Here is an 11,907-nt window from a genome sequence, read left to right on the forward strand (position 1 = left end):
ATGTTCATTAAACCTTGTCGTACCGAGGAAGAATCTGAAGTAATTGCCAGTGAAGCACAGACGGAATCAGTCAACAAGTTCATATTTTTTACACGCGAAACACTTATTTTCAGTTTCCAATCACTTAAGCTCCTACTCAAAATAGGGTTTGTAACAAAGTTACTTTTTTAAAATCTTGTTACGAGATTATTTGTAATTCCATACTGCTTGACAAAAGTGTTAAATGGTCACAATATGCTTCATTCTTCTTTCCCTTCTCCTCCTCCTCCGTGTTCTTAGCAATCACCGTAAGGGTTGTCTAGGACGATTTCGCATAGATATTTCCGTTTATTGGCACACGAATCTGTGTACCAGCCACGGCTAACTATGCTCATTACAACACAGGATCCAGACTTGGGGTGGCCGTTTTTCCAGGAGTTGAAGGCGCCAAGCGCCTCGCCCAGGTGCCATTGCCACCCTGTAGGCGTCTTTTTTAAACCGATGTGTAGGCCGCCATCTGAAACATAGTGCAATCATACACTTTATATGTACTATATTTCGAAGAACATCTTTTGAAGAGTGGATTGCAGGGCTGTATTTATTTTTATTTTTAATGTAGTTATGCATCGATTGTGATTATTTATAAAGGAAACAACAAAGGGCTTATTCGATCCGAAAACATTCAATAGTGCACAGTTATCATCAGGTAAAGTAACGCATGAAGTTCCGGGGTAGAATAGGTCTTCAGCAATGCATGCTTTCCATAAAAGGCTACTATGCTTGTCGTAAGAGGCGACTAACGGGATCGGGTGGTCAGTCTCGCTGACTTGGTTGATGCATGTCATCGATCCCAATTGGTGATTATTTACAGACCGCCGTCATAAAGCTGGAATAATGTCGAGTGCGGCGTAAAACAACAACCGAACCAAAATCAGGTACAGTAATGTTGAAAAAACAAATGTGTGTAGTTGACGTCCTTAATTGTTGACATGTGTTTGGATGAACTCAAAATGACTAAACAAAATGAAAGAATTATATTGAAAACGTCTTCCAATTATGACATCCGATGACAAAGTGGGATATGTTGCTTCCTTCCTGAGCGAAAGTAAATGTTACCATGAAATAACACAGAACGACGAAAACTCCGTGGCTATTCCGGGTTAGATTAGAATTACCGCCATTATTTACCGTCGTTATATAGCTGGAATGTTGCTGAGTGCAACGTTAAACAACACACACACACACACACACACACACACCACTCTGGCGTAACCAAATGATCATAGACAGGGCAATTCTACGATTCAAACAAACGATCTGGTCATCCTTGCATATGTTAGGTGAAGTGAGGTTAAATGGGATTTAACGACGCGTCCAAGATTATTGCACTTTTATAGCTTTTAATTTGTTTAAGAAAACCACCTCGAAACAACGTAATGTTCTGTAAGCTTCTTTGTTTTCAACAGTTTGACCATAATTATTTATTTCAAGGGTTTTCAGGGACAAAATCCACCTCAGCCTCCCAAAAAATATCAAATGGTAAGTCACTTATGATATGTACCATTTTCCAACATAATGTCTCGGATAAGGATGTTTTCTTTAAAATTCTGGATCTTCACGAGTCTTCCGCCATTTTCCACACATGTCTGTCTAGCGTCTGTATTGGATGCTGATGGACTGAACAATCGAAGGCATAACCCAGTCGGCTTGGAATATGTCCACTGGGAGGGACATTCATCTGAAAAATAATTCGATATTGGTGTAGTTGTTTTGTTGAATGCAGCAGTCAACAATATTGAGTGAATGAGTATGGTTTTACGCTGCTTTTTAGCAATATTCCAGCAATATCACGGCGGGGGACACCAGAAATGGGCCTCACACATTGTACCCATGTCGGGAATCGAACCCCGGTCTTCGGCGTGACGAGCGAACGCTTTAACCACCAGGCTACCCGACCGCCCCGTCAACAATATTGAAGCTGTATGGCAGCAGCCTGCAAATAATCAGTAATACAATGCCCTAAGCTATGGGTGATGTCATCTTGTTGCAGTGAACACACCTTTATTTGTTACGAACATAATGACCTAGACCTTGGCTCAAGGATGACCTTGACTTTTGACATGACTGGTCAATGTGTCAAGAAAAAGCGCTGTATATTGATATGATATCCTGGGGGTGTCAAAATGACGCGGATTTGGTTTTAAAAATAAACAGTACGCCAGCGCAATGGCGGTCATATTCAGACATATTCTTGTAGCTTGTGGATTTACATGGGACTTCTAAACGAGCGCGCTCCGTGAACACACAATCAATACGTAAGTCTGACTCAAGAGAACGGCATTAATCGCTTGCAAAGCGTCCGCGACGGCTGATCAAATTATGTCAGTCATGTAAATGTATAAGGTTTTGTTTATCGATACAGATAAGTTAAGTCTAAAAAATGGAATAAAATTTTGAGTCTGTTGTGACAGTCTGTCTGTATTGTGACAAAAGTTTGCCTTTAGCTTTACTGTCCAAAATAATTCATCAGCCTCTATATATAGTAGGCATGGATGTTATTTTTTGCCGATCTGACTTGTTTCTTATATACTTGTCAAGTGCGGTTTGGAGACATATCTGGAATACCGAATTCCTAGGAGCTTCCAAAACTAATCTGGATTCAAGCACGGAGACAAGACTGTTCCAAGACATTCAACAGTGACAATATTCTGAAAGTCTGCAAGTGTACATACATTAATTCTAAGGAGTGTTACTTACTAGCGATGCCACTTACTTGATTCATTGTATCGCCCTTTTTATTGTTAACTTAAAATTGTAAACCTCCCATATAATGTATTGATTATTCATTAACCTTGTGTGGTCAATTACTGATTACAAAACTCATTTTCTGCACGTGCTGATTTCGGGGTTGACGTTTGCGTTTCAACTTAGATATCCCCTTGTAACAGTATGTATGCCGGAAGTGATGCGGCTCTATATTGACAGTTTTGAAATTGTATTCATACGCACTTTGCATTCATTATAAAGACACATTGACGTGGTGTAATTATGTTGATAACTGATTAAAAATCATCGCTGCTAATAGATTCTAAATAGTATACATTACAGGCTGAATTGAAAACCTGATATGAATTGGAAGCTTGTTAAATAGCCTATAAATATATAGAGGTTATACATATACTGTCCATTTGTCAATAACCAGAAGGCTCTACTGATATTTGTCTTAACTATTAGCTAGTGGCCAGACAACTCTGTGAGAAGGCATTCATCTACTGTACATGTGTCAGTTGTCATTTGTCTTAACTATTAGCTAGTGGCCAGACACAACTCTGTGAGAAGGCATTCATATATATACTGGACATGTGTCAGTTGCCATTTGTCTTAACTATTAGCTTGTGGCCAGACACAACTCTGTGAGAAGGCATTCATATATATACTGTACATGTGTCAGTTGCCATTTGTCTTAACTATTAGCTAGTGGCCAGACACAACTCTCTGAGAAGGCATTCATATATATACTGTACATGTGTCAGTTGCCATTTGTCTTAACTATTAGCTTGTGGCCGGACACAACTCTGTGAGAAGGCATTCATATATATACTGGACATGTGTCAGTTGCCATTTGTCTTAACTATTAGCTTGTGGCCAGACACAACTCTGTGATAAGGCATTCATATATATACTGTACATGTGTCAATTGCCATTTGTCTTAACTATTAGCTTGTGACCAGACACAACTCTGTGAGAAGGCATTCATATATATACTGGACATGTGTCAATTGCCATTTGACTTAACTATTAGCTTGTGGCCAGACACAACTTTGTGAGAAGGCATTCATATACTGTACATGTGTCAGTTGCCATTTGTCTTAACTATTTGCTAGTGGCCAGACACAACTCTGTGAGAAGGCATTCATATATATACTGGACATGTGTCAGTTGCCATTTGTCTTAACTATTAGCTTGTGGCCAGACACAACTCTGTGAGAAGGCATTCATATATATACTGGACATGTGTCAATTGCCATTTGACTTAGCTATTAGCTAGTGGCCAGACACAACTTTGTGAGAAGGCATTCATATATATACTGTACATGTGTCAATTGCCATTTGTCTAAACTATTAGCTTGTGGCCAGACACAACTTTGTGAGAAGGTATTCATATATATACTGTACATGTGTCAATTGCCATTTGTCTTAACCATTAGCTTGTGGCCAGACACAACTCTGTGAGAAGGCATTCATATATATACTGTACATGTGTCAATTGCCATTTGTCTAAACTATTAGCTTGTGGCCAGACACAACTTTGTGAGAAGGTATTCATATACTGTACGTGTTTTACTACCTACCATGCCTCCATTGATAACAGTTGACATTTGTCTTGGCTGTGAGCTTGTGGCCAGCCACAACAGTGTATAGCATACTGCTTCTGTGACACAGCAGTTCGTCGTGATTGTAGAAAAAGGAGGCACAGTTTGTTGAGTAGAAACACAGTCGAACACACTCAGATAAAGTCTCAGCAGGAACGGCTGACAGATCGGGGTCAATAACGTGGGTTAATACCACTCCAATGGAGAGAACCAGATTCATCACATCTGCAAAAGTAGAGGTGAGGTGAGGTGAAATTGGGTTTAATGTCCCGTCCAAGATTATTGCACATATATAGCGACGTGTATGTGCTTGTGTGGCTGCTTGTACTAGTCCGGACTGATGCCGATTTATAGTGCTAGCAAACTGAGATACCATGCCGCAGTTTAACATAAATACCCCACTCAAACACAGTATACTGACTCCGAGCCGACCAGTTCTTGTTTTAGCCCCTTAATGCCGAGTGTCAGACAGGGTAACAACAAGTACCATCTTTTAACGTCTTTTGGTATGAACTTTGGATCGAACCCCGGACCTTCCGCTCTCCGGACGGACGCCCTACCACTAGACCACGGAGGTGGTCTGCAAAAGTAGAAACAACCTCTTTGATTCTTCTCTGTTACGAGGTTCCAGTCTCCACATTTAGCTTGATGGGACATTATATGATTTTCGTATAGATTGTTTCATTCAAACTGACCTATTGTTATCTATAACATTCACACAGGTTAAGGCTTATGGTGACCGGGTGTTTACAATGCAGGATCTATGTGTGAGTAAGTCATCGTGCCCCCACGGTGTGGTTCGCTGCTCATGCTATCGACCACTGGCCTGACCTATACTCGTTTATTTAACGGTGCAGTGATTAAGATGGAATAATATGGCGGTGGTGCATTATAACAGTAATATAATTAATACATAATTATAAATAATTAATTTTAACTGTCGCCGACCGCACCACTTCCCTCTCTCTAAATTGCCCCGCGTCGTCAACGTTCGGCAAAGTCCGGCGGTCGCCATACTCTGGTGTCTGTACGTTCATTGCAAGAAGAATTTGTGTTAATTGGCTGTCTGCGCATCTTGTCACTACCTTGGCAAATTATTGATTTAGCTGCTCTCTTTTTATTACTATTATACAGCTGCTTAGCTAATCAACTTGTTCTAGTTTAAATACCCAGTGATCGTTGTCACGGTAAATTGGATTTTTGGTCCTTTTTATTGTCATCTATGCTTACAACTAGCTGATAATAATAAATATGTGAAACAAATTAGTAAGGCCTTTGATAAAGTCTGGCCAAATCCTATGGTATTGAAGGGAAATTATTGAGATGGTTTGAAAGCTACCTAAAACATAGATGCCAACGGGTTGTTATCAATGGGTATAGTTCAGACTTACGACCAGTTACGGCCGGAGTTCCACAAGGGTCAGTTTTAGGACCGCTACTGTTTCTAATTTTCTTAAACGACATTATAGACGATATTGATAGTAATATATGATTGTTTGCCGATGACACATCCCTATATGTCGTGGTAAATGACCCGAATACAGCAGCACTATGTCTGAATAACGATCTTGGGCAGAAGGTCGATTTCAACCCAAATAAAACAGTATCTATCCAATTTTCCAGGAAGATTCTTCCAAATGTAAAACCAGTTTTGAAAATGAGTAACACTACTGTTCAGGAAGTTCATTCTCATAAACATCTTCGACTTACTCTCCAAGAAGATTGTATGTGGAACGATCACATTGATAGCCTAGTCAAGAAAGTCAGTCCAATGATTAACTGTTTCGGGAGTTTCAAGTATCGTTTAAATAGAAAAAAACACTGGAAACTATGTATAAATCTTTCATATTACCGATATTTGATTATTGTTGCCACATATGGGACAACTGCACAAAAGAACAGGCGTTACTATTTGAAAAACTAAATGCAGATGCACTCAGAACTATTTGAAGGGCTCTTCGTGACACAAGTCACGGTAAACTTTATAAAGAAACAAATCTTACGTCATTAGAAGAAAGAAGGCATTTTCAAAAGTTAAATATTTTTTTTTATAAAATGGTTAACAATCTAGTACCGGACTATCTCTCATCCTTAGTTCCAAATAGAGTGTCGGATGCAAGTGATTATATTTTGAGAAACCCTCTCACAGCTGCAAACCACAAAGTGTAAATCAAATAATTATGCCAAATCATTTATTCCAGATACAGTTAATAATTGGAACTCACTACCTATTGAATACTCCATTGCCAGCAGCTTAGGAAGTTTTAAAAGTTTCATAAAAAGCAATGATAGGAAAGGTATATACTTTGATACAAATTTTGGATCAAGATTCTGTCAGGTTATACACTCCCGTCTCAGGCTTGGCTGCAGTGATCTTAACGCCTACAAATTTTCCAGATTTAAGCCCGAGATGTTGTTGTGGCTATCATACGGAAGATGCACTTCATTTCTTTCTTACGTGTCCCTTAAACAGTACAGTAAGGCAAAACATGTATTATTTCGTAAAAGGCTACGATTTATATTCAATTCTAAATGGTAATTCAAATTTAACGACAGTAACAAATCTTGAAATTTTGAAATCGGTTCACAGTTGTATTCTATCTTCTTGCCGATTTAGAGATTTTGTCTGAGATGATGGCTTTGCTATATGATACTGCGATGTTTTTGTGCTGAATGTATACACTAATGTAACAGTAGTTATGGAAGATATACCAGTAATTAAACACTTACAGAACAATACTTATCTTTAATGCCAATTACACAATGTATGCTATTTCTCATGTCACTTTCAATACATTGCTATTTGTATATGTATCATGTTTGGGAGAGGCATTCAGATCAGCAAAATAAGCTTGTTTGCCAATCCCTCCACTTTATGAAAATAAATATGTTTCTATCAAATACCACGTTTTGATTAATTCTCCATTTTTGTTTAATGACACCCTAGCCTCCAGAACACAGCTCCGTGACATAACACGTTAATGACAACAACAAATAACCGGAGACTTTAAGAAAATGTTAGCATGTACTTTTACATGTACCTCTCGGTAAGAGTCACCATAAGTATATAAAGTATGTTATTGATAAAGAAGCTAAAAAATGCATATATATCTTTTTCAAAAACCCTACCTGTTGTCTGAAACAGCCGTGTTGGGATTATTCCAGCGTCGAAATGACGATCAATCAACTGAACGTGTCCTAATGGCATCATGGTCGTATGTACCAAGTGTGATCCGAAGTTTCCCATATGGTAAATATTTAACTAGGTTCCAGCTCACATTACAAAAGGCTTGAATTATCTTTATTCAGAACGTATTTTAATGAAGCTGTTGTTTATATCGTGTAGTGTTTCCAAACCAACCTCTTGGGAATAAGTATTGTTTTTGTTTCAATGTTTGTGATGTCTCACTTGCCTCATAAACCGAAGCTGGCAGGTGTCCTTTTCATGAATTACTCTTGAGTAGCCTTGTTTTCACTAGGTATGTTTGAGTTGCCTTGTTTTCACTCGGTGTGTAAACACTCTTGTTTTGTCTTGTTTTCACTCTGTGTGTAAACACTATTGAGTTGCCTTGTTTTCACTAGGTATGTTTGAGTTGCCTTGTTTTCACTCGGTGTGTAAACACTCTTGTTTTGTCTTGTTTTCACTCTGTGTGTAAACACTCTTGTTTTGTCTTGTTTTCACTCTGTGTGTAAACACTATTGAGTTGCCTTGTTTTCACTAGGTATGTTTGAGTTGCCTTGTTTTCACTCGGTGTGTAAACACTCTTGTTTTGTCTTGTTTTCACTCGGTGTGTAAACACTATTGAGTTGCCTTGTTTTCACTAGGTATGTTTGTGTTGCCTTGTTTCACTAGGTATGTTTGTGTTGCCTTGTTTTCACTAGGTATGTTTGAGTTGCCTTGTTTTCACTCGGTGTGTAAACACTCTTGTTTTCACTCGGTGTGTAAAGACTTTTGTATTGTCTTGTTTTCACTAGGTATGTTAACACTATTGAGTTGCCTTGTTTTCACTCGATGGGAAAATACCCTTTAGTTGCCTTGTTTTCACTCGGTGTGAAAACACTCTTGTGTTGCCTTGTTTTCACTAGGTATGTTAACACTATTGAGTAGCCTTGTTTTCACTAGGTATGTTTGAGTTGCCTTGTTTTCACTAGGTATGTAAACACTATTGAGTTGCCTTGTTTTCACTCGGTGTGAAAACACTCTTGTGTTGCCTTGTTTTCACTAGGTATGTAAACACTATTGAGTTGCCTTGTTTTCACTAGGTATGTTTGAGTTGCCTTGTTTCACTAAGTATGTTTGAGTTGCCTTGTTTCACTAGGTATGTTTGTGTTGCCTTGTTTTCACTAGGTATGTTTGTGTTGCCTTGTTTTCACTAGGTATGTTAACACTCTTGAGTTGCCTTGTTTTCACTAGGTATGTTTGTGTTGCCTTGTTTTCACGAGGTATGTTAACATTCTTGTGTTGTCTTGTTTTCACTGGGTATGTTAACACTCTTGAGTTGCCTTGTTTTCACTAGGTATGTTAACACTCTTGAGTTGCCTCGTTTTCACTAGGTATGTTTGAGTTGCCTTGTTTTCACTGGGTATGTTTCTGTTGCCTTGTTTTCACTCGATGTGTAAACACTCTTGTATTGTCTTGTTTTCACTAGGTATGTTAACACTATTGAGTTGCCTTGTTTTCACTCGGTGTGAAAACACTCTTGTTTTGTCTTGTTTTCACTGGGTATGTAAACACTCGGAGTTGCCTTGTTTTCACTCGGTGTGAAACAAACTCTTGTATTGCCTTCTGTTCAGTTGGTGTGTAAACACAATATAGTGTGGCGACAGAAATGAATCCGGTTTATTCTGCTAACTCCGTTTACCTTTACGCGAACAGCTGGGATCATTCATGAATATACGTTCATGATATACTCAGAATCGTACAATGGACCTCTTATTTGTACATTTGAAACGTCGCGCTAAAACACTCGGTTCCAAATTTAAATAAGAGCTATCTACTCTACTGTGGGACTACATCAAATTTCAAAATACAGTAGGTTTATCTCCTAATTCATTCACTCCACACATTATCATAAAATGAACTGGCAGTATTATACAAAGACCAATGTGCAGCAAACGGCAGATGTGAAGTTGTCATTTAATTTGTCATTTTAAGTTGTCATTTAAACAATGTCATTTAATGACTATCAGCTTTCCCAAAGTCATGTACAGAAAACTACGGTTATAACGAACACGCTTATAACGAACTAACGGATACAACGAACTAAGTTTTTAGTCCCGACTTTATGCTGTAGTTATGCTGTATATATGCTTACAACGAATTACGGTTATAACGAACTAAAATTAGTAGTCCCTTTGAGTTCGTTATAACCGTAGTTTACTGTAGATGCAAACTGAAGTATCGATACTCATGTCGCTCTTACATTGTTATCACCTAGTTGTAATCACCTAATCAGAGCTTTCAAAATTGTTTATGGTACACGTGAAGGGCATTTCAAAATTTGACGCATCACTGACACAAAGGATGCCCGATGCAATTCCTTATTGTGACTTGTACCATATGTTCCCGTATTTCAATTAGTTGAACAATTGAATTGTCTTTGCATGTGTTTTTGACCGGTGCCCCCGAATGGACATGATACGCTCACCTTTTCGCGAACACCTGGTATCATCCCTATTTGATAATGATTCCTAAATACATGATCATGATATAGTCGGCAGTGGACTCAATTGGATTTTAGTGGAGATTTCGTATGATTATCGAAATGTTTGTGTCGCTGTTTTTAAACTAATGAACTATGTTTACAAGGAAACTATGTTCTAACCAACAGTGTCTCACCATTTAAAATCTGTGTCAGATACATTATAATAGTTCAAGAGATGAGTGTCCGATCCGCGAAAAGTCATTTCGATAAATTTATGATCTGATTTCAAAATCAATAATATTAAATTAGTTTATGCATCGTAACTATTATCTAAAATCGACACAAATTCGAATTTTAGACATTGCTGCAGGAACACAGTTATGACGATTTCTGCCTCACATATGTCTGAGAGTAAAAAAATAAATTATCAAGAATGAATTATTTTCACTTTATCATTTTACTGATTTGACATTGGGTTCAAAAAGAGCAAATGATATTTATCCAAGAAGTGTAAGCTCAAATACATAAATCATTTAACACACACAATAAAAACTTCGATACAAATCCAATTCAACTATATAGCTGTATGCAATTCGCTACGCTGAGTTACGTCCCTTAGCTGTGCCAGGATCCGATGATCGCCGGTTCAAATCCAAGGTTCGTCCGATTATGATCCTTGATAATGTCCGTGCTCATGGTATATTCGACCTGCACCACGGCTGAATTTATTCCGGCATTAAGCTGAGAAATAACTGATATACTGTTCAAAGCGCCAGAAACACAGCTCACATGCTCACTACAGGTCCGTGAGTGGTGGCTTAAATATTTCTGTATCATGATTGTCAGAAATGCACTCTATATCTTTACACAACTCCGTATATCGCCACTCGCCTTGTATCACTGGTTTCTGGAGTAAACTGGGAAGCATGCACAAAAAGATGTTATCTAGTTTCTTTTCTTCTATATTTAAACAAAATATTTTGTATTCAATTAAGGTGCTATCTTCTTTGCTCAGGGTGATTATTTTATCGATCCCAATACATGATACATCGTCAAAAATCCTTATTGTTATGAAATAATATCGATCGATACCCGCCACTCGCCACTTTGAAACCAACTCGTAACAAATGGTCGACATCAGACCCGCAAGAAATGAGGGTGTTGGAAACTGATTTAGATACATTTTAGCAACGACATAGGGACCTGTGGTGCTCGTCTTGGATACTGGTAAAGGCCACAGGTAGATTCCCAGCAGTACCATGAGGCGTAGGCATAATGGCGTCTTGGTTTCCCTGACCAGATCAGTCAGTTGCTTTCAGTCAAAAAGTTGACACATTGCCTGTTTCAGGAGACACACTGACAACGGACACAACACGATGTCCCCTACGTCTGAGCATAGTGATGCACACTGACCGTAAAGGTGGGTAGAACTTCAGGAATAAACATAACTTAATTATATGATATATAAAATGCAGGAAAGATGCAATTGCAACAATGATGCTGTCTTGCACCGACTCAAACGCGTGTAGTGGAACGTATGTCGACACAAACACTGCAATGTCAATCAGGATCATCTTGGCGAGTTTATATTTCTTGGCGCTATTAATGTTCAATCTGGCAGATCCCAAGCCTTGTGTGTGCATGGATACCCCAGTGAAAGTACAAAGCGAAGTCACTAATGGAAATCCGACGTTATTTACCATCACCAAAGCTCCCATCCACCATGTTTGGTAAGAATAGTTAGTCATTATCTTGAAAGTCACAGATTGTAAATAGATGTTCGGTTTGACGTCATAAAGTGCAAGGAAACTGGCATTAAATGCCCAGGAACAAATAAAGAAGATACACACTCGCCTTTTCGTCATTAGAACCTTGTATTTCTGGTGCTGACAGATAGCCATGTACATATT

At 38.5% G+C, this 11,907-nt stretch overlaps 1 protein-coding gene across 1 annotated transcript; it reads right to left on the minus strand.

The window, feature by feature from the left end:
- Nucleotides 1–275: 275 nt before the first annotated feature.
- LOC139474689 (layilin-like) lies at nucleotides 276–4,404 on the minus strand. Its single transcript, XM_071257784.1, has 3 exons — nucleotides 4,332–4,404; nucleotides 1,541–1,717; nucleotides 276–496 (listed from the first exon to the last, which is right to left on the minus strand). Exons 1-3 carry the CDS (start codon nucleotides 4,402–4,404, stop codon nucleotides 276–278), a joined length of 471 nt encoding a protein of 156 aa, XP_071113885.1.
- Nucleotides 4,405–11,907: the final 7,503 nt, after the last annotated feature.

This window comes from Haliotis cracherodii, unplaced genomic scaffold (genome assembly GCF_022045235.1).
Source record: "Haliotis cracherodii isolate W230 unplaced genomic scaffold, xgHalCrac1.p SCAF_3, whole genome shotgun sequence".
Lineage (NCBI taxonomy): Eukaryota > Metazoa > Mollusca > Gastropoda > Lepetellida > Haliotidae > Haliotis > Haliotis cracherodii.

Coding starts and splice junctions, on each gene's coding strand:
- LOC139474689 (XM_071257784.1), bottom strand. CDS start 4,404: ATGCTATACACTGTTGTGGCTGGCCACAAGCTCACAGCCAAGACAAAT. Junction 1,718..4,331: donor CTGTTATCAATGGAGGCATG/GTAGGTAGTAAA, acceptor ATTATTTTTCAG/ATGAATGTCCCTCCCAGTGG. Junction 497..1,540: donor AGACATTATGTTGGAAAATG/GTACATATCATA, acceptor ACTATGTTTCAG/ATGGCGGCCTACACATCGGT.